Source organism: Panthera pardus, unplaced genomic scaffold (genome assembly GCF_024362965.1).
Source record: "Panthera pardus isolate Hobbes unplaced genomic scaffold, ASM2436296v1 HiC_scaffold_24, whole genome shotgun sequence".
Taxonomy (NCBI): Eukaryota; Metazoa; Chordata; class Mammalia; order Carnivora; family Felidae; genus Panthera; species Panthera pardus.
Genome location: NW_026526810.1, coordinates 45,749,740 through 45,772,265, shown reverse-complemented (window position 1 = coordinate 45,772,265; position 22,526 = coordinate 45,749,740). Strand labels below are relative to the sequence as shown.

General features: G+C 35.0%; 1 protein-coding gene across 2 annotated transcripts in view; it reads left to right on the top strand.

Annotated features, from left to right (window-relative positions):
- Positions 1-22,526, top strand: part of AP4E1 (adaptor related protein complex 4 subunit epsilon 1) — a 59,985-nt gene that overhangs the window by 10,388 nt on the left and 27,071 nt on the right. For both annotated transcript variants that reach the window (XM_053889069.1, XM_053889070.1), the window contains 9 exons: positions 1,167-1,288; positions 4,921-5,080; positions 7,737-7,903; positions 11,218-11,291; positions 17,293-17,415; positions 17,519-17,628; positions 20,119-20,247; positions 22,010-22,133; positions 22,242-22,360. In XM_053889069.1, the coding sequence (XP_053745044.1) occupies positions 1,167-1,288; positions 4,921-5,080; positions 7,737-7,903; positions 11,218-11,291; positions 17,293-17,415; positions 17,519-17,628; positions 20,119-20,247; positions 22,010-22,133; positions 22,242-22,360 (1,128 nt within the window). The remainder of the gene's footprint in view (positions 1-1,166; positions 1,289-4,920; positions 5,081-7,736; positions 7,904-11,217; positions 11,292-17,292; positions 17,416-17,518; positions 17,629-20,118; positions 20,248-22,009; positions 22,134-22,241; positions 22,361-22,526) is intronic.

The window sequence follows — 22,526 nt, the reverse complement described above, 5'->3', positions numbered from 1 at the left end:
GATATTTTTGGAAGAAGCCAGGCTTACAGAATGGGCTTAGGAAGATCTTTTAGATCCGTTTCTGAGTTTGTAAAATGAAGTTAATAATAGAACTTAGCCAAGTTGTAAGGGTTAAATGGAACACTATGTTAAAGTAGGAAGTAGTTGCTCCTGCCGCTCGCTCTTATTATTGTTTCATTTAAAAGCAGATCTCCAGGGGCACCTGGGTGGCTCAGTGGATTAAGCATCTGACTCTTGATCTCAACTCAGGTCTTGATCTCAGGATTGTGAGTTGAAGCCCTGTGTTGGGCTCCACACTAGGCGTGGCGCCTAGTTAAAAAAAAAGCAAGACAGCAATCATGCAGCTCTGCAGACCTTTAGTCAGATCCACTTTTCTGACTGTCTTTTTCTTCAGGATCTCTTCTAAAAGGGTATAGATATAAACTGAATAATTGAAGTCTTTCAAATTCTAAAAGTCATTTTTAAGGAGAATAGAGTATAATTGGGTAACTGAAATTTATAGATAATAAAAATACAGTGTAATCCACACAGTGTTTTTTCCTGTTAAACTTTGGATCAAAATTAGTAATGAAGCGTAATCAAACTGTTGAGCTCTTCCATGTTTTTCTGGATGTATGACTCTGTGTATGTGAATGTGTATAGGGTACTTTCTGAATTTTAAGTTACATACTCTTTTAAGGTTACTAGTAGCTTAAATTTTTCAGGATTTTCCAAAATAAATTTATGTTTCCAAAATAAAGCTGTTCGAATGATTTATAAACTTTGTGCATGTAGAAGTATATAAACACACGCATTGTATACAATCTAGAATTACTTCCTTTTAAACATCTACTCAATTAACAAGAAAAAAATTCAAAGATTGGTTTTGTTATTAGTTTAGAAAAGTTTTAAACGCTGTAGTAAAGGAGACTACTATGGGTCAGTGTCAGAACAGAAATACAGTTTCCTTTTGGATCAGTTGCTTTTTGGCTATATGTATCTTAATTGACTCTATTAAGGGAAATGAAACAGTAGGATATTCCTACACAATATGAGGTAAACCTGAATGTACAAATTGATTATAGAGTTAGTAGAAAACCATAAAGTATGTAGGGCCATTGCAGTATTGAACTCAACCTAGTTTCAAAATGTGCACTGAATATTTGTTTGCTCACTGATTATGTCAGGACTTGCAGAGCACTAACCTGGTAGAAGTATGCATGGCACTTACTGTCGTCAGCCAGATATTCCCTCGAGAAATGATTCCAGCTGTTCTCCCATTAATTGAAGATAAACTTCAACATTCTAAGTAAGTAAATTCTTTTTGGGTATGTGTCTATACTATATATTTCAAAATAAAAATTTATACTAAAAAACTTATTGTAACTTTAACTTAATGCTGCCAGGGTAGAGGATAGACTTAGACTGCCTGATACAATGCAGAAATCTCTGATAGCATTGTCCCTTATTTTATGTGGTTTTGAGACAATGTTAGGCAGCTTTCTAAAGTTAAGCCAAGAGGCATTGAGGTTTGGTGTCAGGAATCTGTGGCTTTCCTCCCAGTTCTACCACTAACCAGTAGTGGTCCTGTTTTTCCTTTGACTATGTGGGATTGGTTGAAACATGTTAGTTTTCACAAAGTTGTTTTGAGGATAAAGTGGAATAATGGAAAAAACTTGGCAGTGAGTGGTTCAAGTGCTGTGAATGCAGGGCTTCAGTGTACGGGGGATGCTTTGATGGCAAAACTGTAACATTCAGATTCTGTTTTATAGCAAAATATATCCAAATAAACCTTAACTTGTAGTATTTTGCTAATCTTACCTTGTAAGATTCCTTAACTCTTTCCTTATCAGCTTGAATTTTTTTTTCCTTCAAAGATTTTATTTTAATTCAAGTTAGTTAACATATAGTGTAGTATTGGTTTCAGAAGTAGAACTCCGTGATTAATCACTTACGTATAACACCTGGTGCTCATCACAAGTGCCCTCCTTAGTACCTGTTACCCATTTAATGCCCAGCACCCTTTAGCCCATCTCCCTACCCACCTTCCTTCCAGCATCCCTCAGTTTGAGCTTGACTTACCTTTTCACTAATTATTTTGTTTTATTGTGTTATTTTGGGTTTTTTTTGTTTTGTTTTTGACAAGCCCCTTAACTTTATAACCTTTAGAACTAGGAACAGTTTGCAATCATTTTCTTTTTTCTTTTCTTTTTTCTTTCTTTTCTTTTCTTTTGTTTTCTTCTTTCTTCTATTTCTTTCTGTTTTTTTTGTATTACAATATTTTAGTTATATTCTTTTTTTTTTTAATTAAAATTTTTTTAGTGTTTATTTTTGAGAGGGTGGGGTGGAGCTGAGAGAGAGGGAGACAGAATCCAAAGCAGTCTCTGCACTGTCAGCACAAAGCCTGACATGGGGCTCAAACCCATGAACCGTGAGATCATGACCTGTGCCAAAGTTGGATGCTCAACCAACTGAGCTACCCAGGTACCCCAATATACATACATTCTTAATAAAAATATTTTGTTGCTCATAACAACATTTCTTTATTTTATATGTTTTTTTAAGCTAGTATTTTTAGTGTTCTAAGATTAAAAAATGTTGTCTTATGGTTTGTATTCTTTAAGAAATTTTGGACCATGAAACTTCTGGCTAAAATGATAGCTTTTACTAAGAATTATGGAATAACTTCATAAGTTTTTCATACTTGTTTTAATGCTTTGTTTATGTCAAATCTGTCTTCAGAACAAATGATGGATGTAAACGATTAATTACTGGAAATAAAATACTAGTTTTTCTTAGATAATTACAGGTTGATCTGATGATAGCAGAGCATTATTTTTGTGTAATTTTTCCATACCCACACTGTTTTGTGATAATGGTACTTACTGATCCTTTGTTTGAAATCCTTCTGAGAACTGAATTTTTTCCTTATTGCTTCCCATGTGCTCTAATTTCAAATATTGGTATCTCCTGTCTTCTACCAGTTAGACTTTTTGAAATTCTGCTTCTGTAGTTATGGCCATAACTAACTCCATGCAGAAAAATATGGGTCAGAGCTATAGGTATGCTAGTGGATGTCACAAAGAAGATGTGGCTTGCACTTGACTTTTGAGTTTCACCGTGCCAGACCTAGAGCCCCAATCTAGGTCTCTTGATGTCTTTTGTTAGTACCACCACATAGGGCCAGGCCTAGGGATTCCTGAGCCTGTTAAGTATTTGTATTCTTTTATCTCACCTCATTTACCTACTCTCTCAGAACTGATATTGGTTAACACTCAATAGCAATATATTGAGATATAGTTTACAGTCACCATAGTATTAATACTACTGGCAAATCTGTTGTTAACCTACTTTTTCTTTCCATATCAAAATAATTTTCCATCATGGCATAGTTTGCCTAGGAAAGTAGTGAGTTGCTTGTTAATGGAATTTAGCAGAAGCTGGAGGACATTTTTTAGGAATCTTATAAAAGATACTCTTTTTTTTTTTTTTTTAAAGTTTATTTATTTATTTTGAGAAAGCCAGAGAGAACACAAGTCAGGGAGGGGCAGAGAGAGAGGGAGACAGAGTCCCAAGCAGTCTCTGTATTGTCAGCATGGAGCCTGATGCGGGGCTCAAATTCACAAAACCATATCATGACCTGAGCCAAAACCAAGAGTCGGATGCTTAACCGACTAAGCCACCCAGGCGTCCCATAGAAAGTATTTTTGATTGGAACACAGAAGATTGCATTGAGTAATCTCAGTTTGGAGATTCTGTGATTTTAGGTAACAGAAATATATATTAAGGAACCCTAATAGTAAATACTTTAGTTTTGTGACATTTGCTGCTGTTATGAACACTGCCATCATAGCCTGCCTGCAAATATATTTAGAAATAGGCGTGAGTGAGAATTAACAAGGAAATGTACTAACTTGGAAATTACATTATGAACATAAGATAGTGACTTGTTATTTTGCTTCTTGTGTGCTAGACATTATCTGTTAAAAATTAAGTGTAAGGGACACCTGGGTGGCTCAGTCGGTTGAGAGCCCGACTTCGGCTCAGGTCATGATCTTACAGTTTGTGGGTTCAAGCCCCGCATAGGGCTCTGTGCTGACAGCTCGGAGCCTGGAGCCTGCTTCGGATTCTGTGTCTACCTCTCTCTCTCTCTGCCCCTCCCCTGCTCATGCTCTGTCTCTCTCTCTCTCTCAAAAATAAATAAACATGAAAAAAATTAAAAAAAAAAATTAAGTGTAAGACTAGCATATACTTTCCTCTTTGTTGTAATGACATTTCTGAAACGTGAGCTGGAAAAGGGAGGAGTGACATTTTTAATGTGAGTCTTCCTATTGCCCTGGCTCCCTAAAGTATTTCAAGTATGCTTGCCCATGGTACAAAAGAAGAAATCTTTAAAGGTATAATGTTAATGAGATTTTATTAATTTTTAAATAAAATAATAAATATTAATAAAATAATAAAATAAAATAATGTTATAATAAAATATAATAATACATATTAATTTATTGATATCAACATTGATAAATATACTGTATAATATTACTAGCCAGAGTTACTTCTTACAGATTTGAACTGTTGATTCTTTTCCCAATTTCTAGAGAGATGGCTTTCAAAAATGGAATTAGGGAATTAAGGAATTTATTTATCTTTCTTGTTTGTTCTGGTTTCAAAACTAATATGTGCTTGTTACCAAAAATTCTGTACCTAAAGAAATATATAATATGAGCAGTTAAAATCTTTTGAGGTCTTACCTCCGAGAGATAACTACTTTTTATAGTTTGATGGATTGGAATATAGAAATTAACAATAAGTGTGTAATTCTTTCTTTCTTTTTGTTTTAAGGTAATAGCTGATATTGTGAAATCATCTTGTGTACAATATTTTCAAACTAAATGCCTGTGGATTCAGACAGTTTGTTTAGATTTTATTTTTTCTCTTTAGGGAGATTATACGAAGAAAAGCTGTTCTGGCATTATATAAATTCCATCTCATTGCTCCTAATCAAGTACAGCATATCCATATTAAGTTTCGGAAAGCACTTTGTGACAGAGATGTTGGCGTCATGGCTGCTTCTTTGCACATATACTTTAGGATGATTAAGGTAAGTTGGAGATTTCAGGAAGTACTGAGTAATTGCCATTAGAAAAATGTAATTATGGAATAAAAAGAACTCACATTTTTCAGTAAAATTCTTAATGAACATGTCAAGTTTTTATTATTGACTTTTTAATAGTAATTTTTATAAGTTGTTGATAGCATGAGTTGTAGGCACATTACAGAATTAGTCTTTTTTTTAAATGCCTAAGTTTTTTGTGTTACTAAAGATGCATGGAAAAATGGTAGCTATGGAAGGTGATTGAAATTTGCAGATTTGTGGTTTTTAAAAAAAATTTTTTTTAATTAGTTTTCTTTATTTTTGAGAGGCAGAGTGAGACAGAGCACGCGTGAGGGAGGGGCAGAGAGAGAGGAAGACACAGAATTGGAGGCAGGCTCCAGGCTCTGAGCGGTCAGCATAGAGCCCGATGTGGGGCCTGAACTCATGAACCGTGAGATCATGACTTGAGCCGAAGTCGGACGCTCAACCGACTGAGCCACCCAGGCGCCCCCAGATTTGTGGTTTTTTAAGCGGTGACTTTTATACGACTTCATAAAATGCATAAGAGCTTATTGAAATGAGGAGAGCTGGTGGAGGGTGTGTAAACTATAGATTATGGTGCTGACTCCTTAAATTGATACTGTGTCAGATGAAGAAGGAAGGTTGAATGGTATGGTAACATTTTCTAAATGGTGATATGAGTTTATACTAATTCAGCCCCATTGCATTGCCTGAAACCCTTTGTATTCCACGTGAGATATTCCATGATGAGTACTGTAAAACAAAATGGAATATGTCACTGAATTAAATTTACAGTTACAGAACTGAAAGTTGTGTTCATTTTTATTCATTATGCTCCAAAATAGATTTGGTATAAATAGATACTTGATATTAAATCTTGTTTTTCCTCTAACGTTTACTAAACTTTGAAAGAGCTATTATTTCCCTTCCAAAAATGTGTCGTTGATAGTGAAATAAAAATTACGATGAGGAATCTAATGTTTATTCTGAGGAATATGTATTTAAATTCCCCAGTCCAAGAGATTAGTCAGATAATCAAAACACACTCATTCGGAACACAGTTATGTTTAAATACAATAGGGTTAATTAATTTTTAAAAGGCAGATGCACTGATTTTGGGAGGTTTGAGTAGACTTGACTGTGCCCTGTGCTCTTCCACCCAGAACACATTTATTTATTATTGTTATATTTAATGTTTATTTATTTGAGAGAGACAGAGAGAGTGCATGTGGGAGAGGGGCAGAGAGAGAGAGAGGGAGAGAAAGAATCCCTCTGCACTGACAGTGCAGCGTGACACAGGACTCGATCTCACAAACCATGAGATCATGACCTGAACCAAAATCAGGAGTCCCACACTTAACCAACGGCGCCACCCAGGCACCCCTATTTTTGGTCTTAAATTGCAGTTTGAAACTGTTCATAAACACTAAGGGCAAACTGAGTTAATCTCAAACTTAAATTAATCTCTTAATGTGGCAGTACTTCACTAGTAGTTCTTGATTAACCACCTAATGGACATCTGCTAATTCAATGTGCGACTTAAAGATAGTGTTATATTAGCCAAAAATGGGGTCAATGTTCAAGTGTGCTAAGGAGATGAAATACAGTGGAGACAGTATAAATGATCACATTGATGTATTTATTGTGTGTATGAGAGAGAGAGAGAGAGAGAGAGATGGGAAGTGAGGGAAAGGATGTGAGAAATAAGGAGAATAGAATAGGAAAGAATATAGCTTAAGGGAAAAAAACTGATTTCTGTTTTTGCCTTCTTACCCTATTTCTCTATATTATGAAGACTTTTTAAAAACTATTTTATTTATTAATTTATTAAGACTTTTATCTATTTTTAAAAAAAGATATGTATTTTTTCTTTTAGAGAGAGAGAGAGTGAGTGAGCAGGGAAGAGGGGCAGAGGGAGAGAGAGAGAATCCCCAGCAGGCTCCATCCCCAGCAGTCCATCCCCAGGCTGACATGGGGCTTGATCCCACGACCCTGAGATCATGACCTGAGCTGAAATCAAGAGTTGGATGCTTAACTGACTGAGCCACCCAGGCGCCCTTTTTTTCACTTTTTGATTTAATTGCTGGTATTGGCTAACAAAAGTTCAATATAAGATATAATTATAAGAACTTATGAAATGTGATTAAGACTCTGTGTGGAGACAAGTAGTGAATGGTGGAAGCCTTTTGGGGGATGATTCAGCTTTGGATCAGGTAGTCAGAGTAGTTTCATCATGGAAGACATTAAACACATTAGAGTATGGTTTTATTTTTATTAAAAGAATTTTTTTAATGTTTTTATTTATTTTGAGAGAGAGAGACTGAGCGCGAGCTGGGGCGGGGCAGAGAGAGTGGGAGACACAGAATCCAAAGCAGGTCCCAGGCTCTGAGCTGTCAGCACATAGCCAGACGTGGGACTTGAACTCGTGAACCACGAGATCATGACCTGAGCTGAAGTTGGATGCTTAACCATTGAGCCACCCAGGTGCCCCTAGAGTACTGTTTTATTAAATGTGAACATGCAGCTTCTAAGTTAACATGCCCTAAGTTAGATTTTGTATGGCATTTAAACCAGGTCTATTTTATATTTGATAAGAGATTATTATTAATAGAAAGTTTTTTGTTTTGTTTTTTGGGTATAGGAGAATTCATCTGGATATAAAGACTTGACGGGGAGTTTTGTAACAATTTTGAAGCAAGTAGTTGGAGGAAAGCTCCCAGTAGATTTCAATTACCATAGTGTACCAGCACCATGGTTACAAATCCAGCTCTTGAGAATACTAGGACTTCTAGGAAAAGACGATCAAAGGTAAACTATTCTAAGCAAACTTGATACCCTGATAGCCTGTCACCTAGAAGTTTCATAAGTCAGATTCTCCCAATGTTTAATTGGCTTAATAATGATAAATAAATCACTGTAAGAAGTATATAATAGGTTTCTGGGATAATCCTGGCTCTCTGCTTATCTAATCCTGCTCATAGGGAAAGGTACCTCTGAAGCTCCATATCTTTCCTGAAGCCTTCTTAAACATTCTAGTTCAGGGATTTGGAAACTTTCTTTATTGTAAAGGGCCAGATAATAAATATTTGATGCTTTGTGGGCTGTATGTTGTCTGTTGAAGCCCGCTGTTGTATAACTTAAAAGCAATCATAGATAATACGTAATGAATGAGCACTACTGTATTCCAGAAAAACTTTTTATGGACATTAAAACTTGAATTTCGTATAATCTTTATGTATCATGAGATATTATTCTTTTTATTTTTTTCCCCATTTAAAAATGTAAGAACCATTCTTAGCCTGTAGCCATACAAATAGAAACATCCAGCCAGGATAGTCCTGGAGACAGTAGTTTGCTGACTCTTCCTCTGGTTGGATGTAAGTGTTTCATTTAATTCATTTGTCTGAATTACTCTTTTAGCCAATACTTTATATTAAAATTTTTATGGTGTCTTTTCAATTATGCATATTGTTTGTAACTTTTTATTTTCTCATAGTTTTTCTTTTTTTTTTTTAATGTTTATTTTTTGAAAGAGAGAGAGAGTACGAGTGGGGGAGAGGCAGAGAGAGAGAGGGAGACACAGAACCCAAAGAAGGCTCCAGGCTCTGAGCTGTCAGCACAGAACCTGACACAGGGCTTGAACTCATGAACGATGAGATCATGACCTGAGCTGAAGTCAGACGCTTAACTGACTGAGTCACCCAGGTGCCCTTATTTTGTCATAGTTTTTCAGACTTACCAGAAAGTTCCAACAACAGATCAAGAAGCTTCCTTATACCTTTTACCTAGAGTCATCAATTATTTTCATATGTCTTATCATTCTTTCTCTGTCTATATATATGTGCATGTGTGCACACATATTAAAATTTTTTTTTCCTGAACCATTCAAGGACAAGTCTTTTAGTTCCCTTGAGAGCAACTACCATGGCTGGAGTCCTTGATGTGTTTCTGTCTTAAGAAAATATTTGCTAGTCAGTGTTCTGACTTTATAAGATCTGGTTTTCCTTTATGCAGTACAGTACCTTCTAATTCTTTAGCCTAGCTTTACAAAGGGATTGTATTCTAGGCTGTTGCTCCTAGTAATGCCTTGTCAGTGTCATGCCAGTGTCCATCTGCCTATGAGCTCCTGGTGAGAGCTAGCTGGACTGTATCACTCTTGATATTGCTATGTCATTTTTTCTGTGTTTCTGACTCTAAATTCCTAGGTCAAAAAACTGGAGGTGATGGGAGTAGATACACATGTTAGAAATGTTTGCTGTAATTTTATTTTATGTAATCCAGCCTATCCTATGGCATAGCTCTAGTTGGGAGTCCACTGTAATTCTGTTTTAAAATCACGAATTTCATAGTAGTGCATTCAGACTTCACTAGTCTAAAAAGGTCTGTTGACAATATATTGTCATGAAGTAACTATGGAGGCTTTTAGTGAATTTACTAAATTCATTAACTCATTATCTTCCTTCTTTCCTTTATAAATGAATTTGGGGAATACATACAAAGTTACAAAGAACGTACAAAGAGAGAGCTTACCTCCAGAGAGCTCAGTTGAATAGAATTAGGCTCAAGAAAATGAACAAAGAGTTAAACTCTTTTATGATGTTATGGAACATTAGAATATTTTTTCCTTTGTTGTCCCAACTCTGAGATTTTATGTTAACACAAATCTTGTAGTTCTTAAGACATGGTTAGTCCAGTGTGGCAAAGTAAAAATGGTATTTTATAGTAGGATTCTAATGTATTTAATTGAAAGAATTAATTTAGTGGAAAAGTCTTCTTATATTTATGTTCTTTTATATCGCTTGTTTAGATATTTTCTTGTGTTTTATAGCAGTCTTCTTCTTAGGTTATTCCTGTTTGGCTTGATCATGTCTGCACATGTTTCTATATTTTTATGTGGTTAATTATGACTCTTATGCCAGACATCAGCTTTTAAAATTGAGAAACTAGACTGTAATCTAGCTGTCGTATTACCAAATTTGAGGGGTGAATTGTAATGTCTGCTATGTGGTATTGTCTGGAAAAAGTGCTTACACATTAAAATGAGGGATTTTAGAATATGGTTCTGGATTTCACAGAATAGTTACACTTCAGTCAAGACAGAATAAAAGTCCATCCACTTCAAATTAAATTTTTATAGCTGCATATTTAGAAAAACATTTTCTGAAAAAGATGTAACATACATCATATGTCATTTGTATGGCCCCAGGTTATTTTGATCTTTTTGTTTATTTTACAGTGTAGTTTCTCTGCAAGACTACTGTGTGTATTCTGTGTTGATGGTAGTTTTTTTTCTATTGGTGCTTTTTGAATTTGTAAAACAGAGACAAATGCCGGTTGAGAAGTCATCGTTTCACACTAGCCTCTTGCAGAGAACTTTCCTAGGTTTTGAGATAGAGTGCTCTACAAAGCACTATATTTTCATTTTCTTTTTCTTTCTTTCTTTCTTTCTTTTTCTTTCTTTCTTTCTTTCTTTCTTTCTTTCTTTCTTTCTTTCTTTCTTTCTTTCTTTCTTTCTCTTTCTTTTTTCACTGCGTTTTCTTACAGTATCTACCTCAACCCAGTTACCAGAACTGTAATCAGTGACCATAAAGACATAGGAGTGGTATAAGCCTGTTTCACAAAATACAATTTCTTTATAGTTAACATAAATGAAAGTTAAACTTTTCCCCCAGAAAACCTAGTGCTGCTCAAAGAAAGACTAGTATTTGAATACTTTAAAAAAACTATTTGGTTAAAATACTGTCTGGAATAATCTGGATGTGGGAGATATTACTATCATAACTTGAAACAGGCAGAAATATTTTATTGCAAATAAAATTATGAAAGGTAGTATGTTCAAAAAAACCCTGATTTGTACAGTAGGTACAGGTAAAGAGCTGGTTGACTTATGTATATCTCTCCATGACATGACTAGTCAGTCATCTTTGATAAAACAGGAAATTAAACTCATGAAAAAGAGCAAATGGAACCTTGAAGAAGTGAAATTTCCATAACTTCATAAAATAAATTTTTTTCACTTCTTTTCTGTAGATCCTCAGTTTTAAAGAGAGAGAAGTTTGAAAAACTGTTTTATTGAGTTATAATACTATAATTCTACTGCAAATAAAATATCTTTTAAACAGGACAAGTGAATTAATGTATGATGTTCTTGATGAATCCTTACGAAGAGCCGAGTTAAATCACAATGTCACATATGGTAGGTAACATATATAAATGCTATTCTAAAAAATTACAGTGTTTTTCAGCATCATAGCAAAATGTGTGTTAGAATCTATAAATTCCAATAGAATCTTATATGTTAAATTTTAAGGTGGTTCTCTGGGTTATTCTTTTTCAGTGCAGGCATTAGATAACTAATAGAAATAATGGCAGTATTTTAAATGTTGATCTAAATTCATTATTAAAATTATCTCTCTTTTTAAAATATTCTTTAAGAGAAATTATATTGAAAATATTCATTAAGCATCTAATTGACTGTGAAGATAACCTGTTTAAGTAATACAGCTGTGAATAAAATAGTTATAATTGATTATATTATCATTGATCTCACAGATAGATAGATCATACATGGAAAGGGACAGGTGGAGTAAATGTTACAAAGGAGAGTTATTCCTTTGTATGGGAAAATATAGCAGCTAGTCTTAGATGAGAGGGAGAACAAGGAAGGTTTTATTGACATTTAAGAAGAGAACTGAAGGAAGGATAAGATATAGACAAAAACATATAGGATATATATATGGAATAACAGTATACTGTTCTGTGAGGAGACAGTAGTCATATGTTACATAAATTTTAAAAAGTAATTTAGTGATAGGAGATGAGTAATTTGGGGGAGAGGGTAGAGGACTGAGAAAAGTAACCAAAAAACTTTCAATCTTAATAGAGGGAGGAACTATTGGTTCTTTATTGATTAGTTTGAAAAAGCTCAGTAAAGAAACTGAGGTATTTGGAAATGTTCAGAAGCAAAGTAAAACAGTTTGAATTTTGCATGCTATAGAGAAAAATAGAAGAAGCATTGAGAGATTAACTCAAATGAGAAGTCATTTCTTTTTCTGGTAAAATACTGTGAAGTAGGGTTTGAAGACCATCCTGTTTTTTCAGACAGTGGTAAATGGTGAATCTTTAAGAACAATGATTGTAGAAATGTGGGATGGACTAGAGGGCAGAAATTATACTAGTTTAACTGTAAGAAAAGTGTTTGACAAAGATGGAGTTAGGAATAAGGAGAAAGAATTGCATGTATGAGACTAATACAGGATTGATAATGCACATGACAGTGAATTGAGATGGTAAATTTTGGAAGATAGATTTATGTTTTGCATGGAAAAATGGTAATTAAGACATTGAAAGTGGTTTATTCATTTGTTCAACCAGTATTTATTGAAGGGTTACAAAACAAAAACTTGATTTGTAAACTAGGTACAGATTGAGGGAAGAGTTGATTGATTTATGTATTTCTCCGTGATAAGTACAGGAGATTAAAGGGAGAATAAGATAGACACAGTCCCTGCCCTTATGAGGGTATAGTGTAATGAACGGTTGATATTATGTAGGATCTTGCTGTGTAATGAGAAGAGTCAGGCCAGTGATAAGGATCATCCTTATTGACATGGGTGGTTTGTTTTAGGAGCTGTCAGAAGATCCAGACAAGTGTCAGAATCTTTGCAGGCAGCGAAGCTAAAAAGTTTTGCTTGAGATATAAGTGTGTAGGATAAGAGTTTGAAAGACTCTCAAGGAAGTCTGTTTAGAATCAGTTAAGGATCTGATTTTCTTTTTCTTGCACAATTTTTTTTTTTTTTTTTGGTAATTGACATTTCAGCTTTAATTTTTTTATTTTTTTGAATAGGTAATATATGCACATGGTTCAAAATTCAAAAGGTACAAAAAGGTATACAGTGAACAGTAAGTGTCCCTTTGACCCTTACCACCCACCACCCAGTTCCCCTTCTTGGAGATAACCACTGTTATCTGTTCCTTTTGATTTGGAGAGTACTGTATACCTGAGGAAATACTTTTTAATGTTCTCCCCTAGGGCACCTTTCCCTTATTAACATTTCTGGGACCAACACCAATAATTCATTTCTTTGTAGGCTGTCAGTGCAATGTTTTACCTTGCCATGGAAACCTTATAGTTTCTGTTGTTTTATTTATTTCTTTTATTAATCTTTCCATCGTTAGGCTTCCCCTCCATATTTGTATTGATACAGTTTATAACTTTGAGTGATTTTATCAATGATAGAATGTTCTCTAGTAATGCTGACACGAATATTTTATTGCTTAAGAATGTGAATTTTAAATCATGAACTTCATAAGGGAAGAGACTGTGTCTATCCCACTGTCTGGCACTAGGTTAATCAATGAGTAACACGTTTTAATTGAATTAAAGGAAGAGAAAAACTACTTTACTTTTATCAGTTATCTATATATAACTGATAACTTTTATCAGTTACCTGATTGGGTTTTAGCTTTTATACTTGCTAAATCATATTTTTTTGAAAATTCCATTATTTTAACTTACCTAAGTGTTAAGTCAAGACATAAATCCCATCAGAGATGTTTATTGAGTACTGTTATGTGCCAGGCATTGTGCAAAGTGATATAGAGGATGTGAAGGAGTGTAAAATGTAATCTTTGCCTTAAAGAAATTTACGATATAATGGTAGAACTAGCTTATTTATGAAAGAATAATATCAGTATAAGGCAGAATGCTAAGGGGTGATACAGAGAATAAATATTACAGGAGTCCAGTGGTAGAGATCACTGTGGGCCTGAGGACACACATAAGAGTTCATTGATATAATGGGGCCCTGACAGATAGTAAGGATACAGATAGCCAGAAGAGAGATCAGGGGGGTCTAGGTGAAGGGAACATGAGAAAAGGTACAGAAGTGGGGATATTTAAAACAGTTTCAGAGAATATCAACTTACCAGTCTACATGGACAGTTCATATTGGGAGCAGTGGAAAGGCCTTGGTGCAGAGGTTCTCTTGTGGCAGTCAAATGAGTTTGGGCTTTATACCATATAAATCCAGAGATATGGAAGACTTCTGGGCAAGGTACTGATAAGATGAGAGTAACATTTTTTAGTAAATTGGGAGAATTATAGAAAAGGAAGTACAAGGCACAGAACCATCAAAAGTAGATAGAAGTGCATTTCCCTGTTTTTCCCACTTAATAGACATTATATATAAAATTAACATAAGACTGTAAGGTAGAGAAATGAAGGTGGACTGGTTAGGAACCTTGGGATGCAAGGAACAATATCACGGTGAGTGCCGTGGGTTTTCTTTTTGCCTCATATTTCTCAGACTGGGTACTGGAGAGCCAGCAACGTGGAAACACCAACTGTTCCAAACAAAAATGCCTTAAGAAAAGCCTGCTGTCTAGCCAAAGGACCAACAAGAAAAGGGCAAACTAGCAAGGTAGAAAACTTTCAGATGGTAGCCTCTTTTCCAGCCAAGCATCACACAGAATAAATTATGGACCCACCCATGTCAGAAAAGACTGAGTGGAGAGCCAAGATTTCCACCCTCACCAGGTGTAAGCAGATTCCCAATGCTTCTACTGGGCTCATTGTGGAGAAGCCCAAGAGGAGAGCCAGAATTTCATCCCTGCCAGGTGTCGGGAGTGGGGCATATCTCGCTTGCACTGTCAGTGGAGATGATGTGGGAAGCCTGGATTTCACATATCTAGGAATAGGGAGTTAATGAAGCACCTCTCCCCTCTTTGCTGTGGTGGTGTTAGGGGAAGCCTAGAAAGAGTTGGAGCTTTCACCACTGGTCAGGGATACTCAGGCCATCCCATCAATGTCAGTGGAGTCCATTGGAGTGGTAATGAGGTGCCCCTTCCTTTCTGAGGCAGCATAGTATCAGCAGACACTCCCATCCCCCACCCAGAAGGAATAAGGGTCCCCTCCTTCTCCAGGTGTCAAAGGAGGCAGAGTGGAGAACCTGGACTTTCATCCCCATAGGGTGGTACCTGCGTCTCCCTGTCAGAGTAGTATCAATAGATACTTTCCTTATTTAATATGAAAGTAAAGTCTAGTCTGAAGGATAAGGTGTCAGTGGAATGTCTTCAAATTTTGTGCATAATCCAACCCCAAAAACCTATGATAAAACCACAGTATCACAAATGTTAGGATATTACTAATTTTTTATTTGCTAATTTTTACTTGATATTTTGGTTAGGACCTGGCTTGCTCTTGAGGAGAAAACAAAACTTCACATTGTGTTTTTACGTTTAGAATCCTCAGAAGCACTTTTTTTTTTTTTTTTTTTTTTTAAACCGCTGCAGAGGGGAGACAGCAGAGCAGGGTGGCTGCTGTTTCATTTATGGACTTATACTCAGATTTTTGTAGAGTTGGGGAATAAAGGGATTTAGCTATAGTGGAAAAGTGATTTAGAAATCTATTAAATTCATTTTTAGCTCATTTGTGCACTAAGTTCATAAGTATAATTTTTGAACTATTAATTTTACCTATACTAGCTTTCCAGAAATCTTATGAGCATCTGAATAAAAGTTTGGATTTTGGATGGGTAATGAGAAGCTTTTGTAGTAACACAGTTTGATAGCAGGAGAGTTCTGAATGGCAGGTATCTGTAAAGGAAACCGTGTCAGTTATAACAGAAAATGGGTCATCATTATTTTTAATATTACTTAGGACTGGCCTATTAGTTCAGGGTTTGGCAAACTTTTTCTGAAAAGGGGGCCAGGTAGTAAATATTTTAAGCTTTGTAGGTAACATAGGTTTCTGTCATAAATTCTCCTGTGTTTATTTTGTTTTTCTACGACCTTTGAAAAATGTAATTGTACACCTGAGACTCATATAATGTTATATGTCAATTGTATCTCAAAAAGTATGTAAAAATTGTTCTTAGTTTACAGGCTTGCAAAAGTAGGCCAAGGGCTAGATTTAGTGGTAGTTCATCCATTCCTGCCTTAGTTGGTCACTCACTTGACCAAGCCTCTCTTTGTTTAGTTCATAAAGTCATAAAGTTTACTTTTTCCATGGCACAGAATGAGGACATTTTACAGCACAACATCTGAATATACAGAGGAGTATCTTTTTACGTTCAGTTAACTCACTTTGTAGATTTTCCTTTAAAGTCAGTCCCCTTCTTAAAGAGAAATTTGTATTTCTGATTTATTTTCTCTTTATCCTTCTATAGAAAGGGTTTGTATAAAGCTTTTTATACAAAGTTTATGTGTGAATCAGTTGATAGGCAACCTAACAGTGGAAAATATAGCTGGTTGAATACTCAAGTTTTATGTTGTATACAACACAGTATCAGATTGTTTTGTTTAAAGCTTTTAGAAATAGAGAAGAAAGGATTCTATCAAGGACACTTGGTATGCTTCAACTTGTGGTAGAACTGTTAAGTCGACTGAGTCTGGGTCTCACTTACACTGTGATTCCATAGCACATGCAGGACTTGATACCACGCTGGTTCTTCTTTATTTACAATGACAAAGCTCAGGCTCCTTGACTTAGGCTCTTCAAAAGAGTTTGAAAAAGATTTTAGTGTACACTTTGATCATTATCGTAGTTATCCAATCTTTGACTGTATTAGAAAATCAAATTTGAACACTATCAAGATGTTCAATAGATAGTTCTATGTTCTTTGAGGTTTGTTTTAAAGAACTGACTTGAGGATTTTTATGAAATGGCCCTACTTTGAAATGAATGCTAGAGTATCCTAAAATGATTACATTGAGATAAACTACATGTATAGTTTCTGTGTATAAATGGTAGAAACTGCCAGAGAACAAATTATTTTAAAGCATGCAAGCAGTGTTGGAAATACCTGTTTATATAGGAACAATGAATATATTACTTATGTGCCCTTTAGAATGTGAGCTCCTTATAAGGGCAGGGGTTTTTGTCTTTTTTGTTCACTGCTGTATCCATGCTATTAGAACAATGCCTGGCACATAGGAGGTGTTCAGTAAATACTTGTTGCATGTGTGAATGCATCATTTCTATCTATTAATATACATAATATATTATATTGTGGTAATATAATCCTAATAGTTGTGTAAGCCTGAAAACAGCAAAGTTCCTATCTTTGAAAATTTTCCATAAATAAGTTTTTACTAAAACTGACCTTCTGATTAGTTTGTTTTGTTCTGAGTTCTACACATGTTCTTTTATTATGCCTTAACATGATCCCTGACATTTTTATATTTTCTTTCTCTAGCTATTCTGTTTGAATGTGTACATACAGTTTATTCTATTTATCCTAAATCAGAATTACTTGAGAAGGCTGCCAAGTGCATTGGAAGATTTGTTCTGTCACCTAAAATAAATCTCAAGTATTTAGGTAAGATGATTAGATAATTTTGACAGAAATTACAAAGACAGCTCTTGAAATTTGCTGGATATTTGTTTCCAGTCACTTTGTATAACGTAATCTCTGTTTCTAGGGCTGAAGGCTCTTACCTATGTTATCCAGCAGGATCCCACTCTGGCTCTTCAGCACCAGATGACAATAATTGAATGCTTAGACCATCCTGATCCCATTATTAAAAGAGAGGTAAACTGGTACTTTGAATAGTGTACGTGAAGTGTTATAACTTTTAAACTTCTTTTTTGGTATTATGGAGAGAGGAAAGTAGTAGACAGTGTGTGTGTGTGTGTGTGTGTGTGTGTGTGTACACACGTGTATTTTAACTTCTGAGTGTATTTTATTCTTTCTAGTAAAGTTTAAGGAACTTTTCTAAAAAGTCCTTGTGTTAGTATCTTCACAAATGTTTTTAAACTATGAGTTAGAGGAGTTAGGTTCAATTACCTGTACGGATTCATTAATATCTTTTTTGGTCTAAGAAGAGACCTGAATTCTATTTCAAGTTCTTTCTGTTAATGTAATTTAAGATGTAATTTATGATGATTAATATTTTTTTCATATTCTTAACATCTGTGAAGTGGGCTAATGCATTCCTTATTAAATATGTAGGAATATTGAAAGAATTAATAAAGATAACCCCTAAACGATTTGAACTTCTTGGAAGGAATTGCTTCAGTGTCCATTTGGGTGCCTATATAAGTGTTTCTGTTAATTTTCATGTAAACAAATCACTCTGTGCCCTCATATTAAAATGGTATATGGGACCTAGTTAAGAAGAATGGATATTTTTATTTTTTATTTTAAAAATAAAGATAATTTAGTGAACATCTAAATTACTTAATAGCAATGAGTTAAAAGTAGTTTATGCAAAGAATACTATTTCATTAAACAATTGTAATTTTAAAAGATAAGATTATAAATTTTCAATTTTAAAAGGTACTGTTTTTGAAATAAAAGTGTTTTTGAGAAATTGTCATCTACATATATATTTTTTCTTTTTGCATTTATATTTTTAATCTTCTGAAAATTGTTACTTGCCTCAAATCTGGGAAGTTTGTAGATGGACTAATTTTTCTGTGTAGGCATGATAGAAGAGTGAGAAGGCACCAAAGGACAATAACAATAATTATTTGGCTCTTCCACTTTGAACAAATACAGAGCATGTGTTTTCTTTGTGTGGTTGGCTACTAAATTGAACAGAGTTGACTTAGGTACAGTTTTCTTAGTGCTATATTTAATTGTTGGGCCCTTATTTAAAAATGAGAGTCAAAGGGAAAATAAATGTCTTTTAAAATTATCAAGTCTGATCTGTTTTGTCTGTTACCTGCTGTGAGAAAAGTAGTTTGAATTCTTTTAGTATCAATAGTGCTCCAAGAAGGCACCTCAGTACTATCTGTTCGAATGCCACTATCATGTATAACCTCTGTAAGTAATTACATAGAAGAACTTTGGTCCTTGGGAATGGAGTGACGTGTTGTTTAAGACTGGGATTCTCATTTGTCTGGTTTTATTACCTTTCTTTCTCATAGGGAGAAAGAAGGCAAGAAGGAACAAACATAAAAGACCTCTCTTGAGCCATGCAATTCCTAATGCCCTGTCTCATGCAATCCTGGAAATGCTAAATTGCATAGTCTTAGAGTAGGAAATAAATTTGGTATAATTATCTAAAAATATGTAATATGTAGTTTAAAATCTACAGGGAGCACGTCTGAGACAGCTATATAAGTTGAACGCTATTAATGGAGGACCTGTGTATTTATGGATTTTAAAATGGAGTTAAGAATTAACTTAAACAGTTATCTTTTGTACTTGATATCCTGGCAATGAAGATTGAAAAATTACAAAGAACCCTTAAGATATTTTGAACAAGTTTGACAAGTAGAATATATGGAAATCTCTTGCAGCTAATGTTGTTGATCCTAAAATACCAGTAAATGATACTTTCTCAGTACTGCCCTTGGTCTCATATTGATTTCTGGGAGTTAACGATATTTTTAGAACCTTAATGTAGGGCCTCAGAAAGTGTAGCCAAATGGGAGCTTACTCTCATACTGGTCTTCCTTTAAGAGGAAGCAAGAGGTATATTCCTGAGCATTGAGAAAGCAACTATAACATGGTTTTTCCTTGCCTGAGATTCTGAACAGAGGCCTTGCTAAGGCTTTAAAGCACTTGAGCCCCCAGCCTTTGTCCATCCGTTGGAGGCCATTTGCTCTCAGCTGATGAACCCACTCAAGGGCTATTTTCTATTGTTTACGTAGTGTGGAAAATATGGTTTGTAAGACTGGATTTTCATGTGTGTATATATACATGCACAGACAGGCATAAATGATATAGGTTTAAGAAGCTGTTATATTTTTAGAAAACAGATTATAAACCTTTTAAGTTTTTAGACTTCATGGCCTCCCATTTAGAAGTAGTCAGATTATAATTTTTATTGGTATCAAAAAGCTTTTAGACTTTGGAATTGATCATAATTCATTTTTTTTGACAGTAGATTCTACCTTTCTTAATTAAGTTCTGTTTTAGCTAAAATGTGCATTTCTTCAGCACCTATTAACTGCCCAGTTGGTCTATGTAAAAGTGGCAGAATCAACTGTATTATAAACCTATATATTGCTGTATTTACTGGAATTACCATGTATAGTTTTATAATGCTGTTTTTATTTCTTTCTTAAATAGACTCTGGAACTTCTTTACAGAATTACTAATGCACAGAATATAACAGTGATTGTCCAGAAAATGCTTGAATATTTACAACAGAGCAAAGAAGAGTATATTATCGTCAATTTGGTTGGCAAAATAGCTGAACTCGCTGAGAAATATCCTTTGTTTGGACCATAAGTCATAAAATACCTGTAGTTACATAGTGACTCAAAAAAATTTTTTTTAATGTTTATTCATTTTTGAGAGACAGAGTGCAAGTGGGGAAAGTTCAGAGAGAGGGAGACACAGAATCTGAAGTAGGTTCCAGGCTCTGATCTGTCAGCACAGAGCCCGGTGCAGGGCTCGAACTCATGAGCTGTGAGATCATGACCTGAGCCAAAGTTGGGCACTTAACCTAAGACTGAGCCACCCAAGCACCCCAGTTACATAGTGACTTTAGAATGATTGGTTTAGTTGTGGTCACTTGCAAATTGAGTTCAGAGACACACAATAACTTTTCCCATACCTGATATACAGGCCTTTCTTGTCAAAGACAGGAATATTTGTAGGCTTCTTAGTGGATGGCTTTTTTTCCCCTGGTTCTTTCATTCAGTTGGTCAGTATTATGAGCAGAAAGATACAGGAACCTCTGCCTGATTCCTCTTTAATTGCCTTCTTATCTTTGACTTTATTTCATAATTAGTTTCTTTTCTGGTAAATGTTCTTGTTGTTTTGCAGGGGGTCCTTGGGAGTAGGGATCAGCATGCTAAAATTTATCCTTTACGCTATTGTTTATACTGGAAATTGTCCCAGTAAGGTAGTTGGGGATGCCATTCACATGTCACTTTTCTTCACATTTGATTTTTTAATTTTTTTTAATTTTTTTTTTAACATTTATTTAGTTTTGAGAGAGAGAAAGAGAGCACACAAGCAGGGGAGACACAGAGAGAGGGAGACGCAGAATCCCAAGCAGGCTCCAGGCTCTGAGCTGGCAGCACAGAGCCTGATGTGGGGCTCAAACTCACAAATCACAAGATCGTGACCTGAGCTGAAGTTGGACACTCAACCGACCAAGCCACCCAGGTGCCCCCACATTTGCTTTTTAAAAGTCAGAGAAACTTTACAGGTCACAAAGATATTCCATTCTTTTTAAGATGTCTGTTATTTAAATCAAAGGAGGAATAAATGTACAATGTTACTCCAGTCAGTCATCTTAGAAATTGCTTAAATATAGTTGTCTGTGCCACGTATCTAGTGCCATACGTAACTCCAGGCAGCAGAATGATGGAATTTTAGAACTGAAGAAGAACAGGTTAGAAAAGAGATTAAATAGCTTGAGTAGACATACCGCATTTAGTCTCTTTGAAGTGTATGTCATTTTCCATTATTTGTCCTTAGGCACCTGGAATATCTCTTTAAATTTTTTTCACACTTGGGGCGCCTGGGTAGCTCAGTAGGTTAAGTGACCGACTTCAGCTCAGGTCATGATCTCATGGTTTGTGGGTTCGAGCCCTGTGTCGGGCTCTGTGCTGAATGCTTGCTTGGAGCCTGGAGCTTGCTTCAGATTCTGTGTCTCCTTCTCTCTCTGCCCCTCCCCAGCTTGTGATCTGTCTCACTCTGTCACTCAAAAATAAATAAATGTAAAAACAAAAGTTTAAAAAAAATTTTTTTTACGCTTATTTATTGGATGCTTAGTATGTACAAGGCATGGTGCTAGATGAAGCAACAAGAGTTTAGTTTATTAAGTTTATTAAATAAGCTTTTACTGAGCACTTATTTCACATAAATCTGGAGTATAGAACAATTTATTGGCAGAGGTTAAAAGTAAAAATACCTAAGTAGGATAGGTTGGGGGTTATTCTTTAAAAGGTTGATACAGAGAAGGTAATTTTAATAAGTGGTATTTGGAAGTGTACTTGGTCTTAACACTGTGGACACATATGCCCCAGATAATGCATGGTTTATTCAGACAATGAATGCTGTGTTTTCAGTGGGAGGAGATGTTATGCATCCTGATATTCCCAATAACTTTCTGAGACTGCTAGCAGAAGGTTAGTAAATTACTGCATTCTGGAAAGATTTCAAAATTAAATGTTTTTATTACAGAGTCATTAAGGGTTTTTAGTGAAAGTTAAAATGATGTATCAATTTCTTTGTAGGTTTTGATGATGAAACAGAAAATCAACAATTAAGGCTTTATGCAGTTCAGTCTTATCTCACTTTACTAGATGCGGAAAATGTGTTCTATCCACAGAAATTTCTTCAAGTTATGAGTTGGGTGAGCAAAGTACATTAGAGCATAAGTGTTTATAACATTGTTTTTTATAAAGCCCAATACTAGCAATATATTTCCTTCAGAAATCATTTAATTCTACCCTGCTAACTCCTTTAGCTATCCATTTTCTTTCCCATTGGCTAGTTTGTCACTTAACTATCTACTTGTC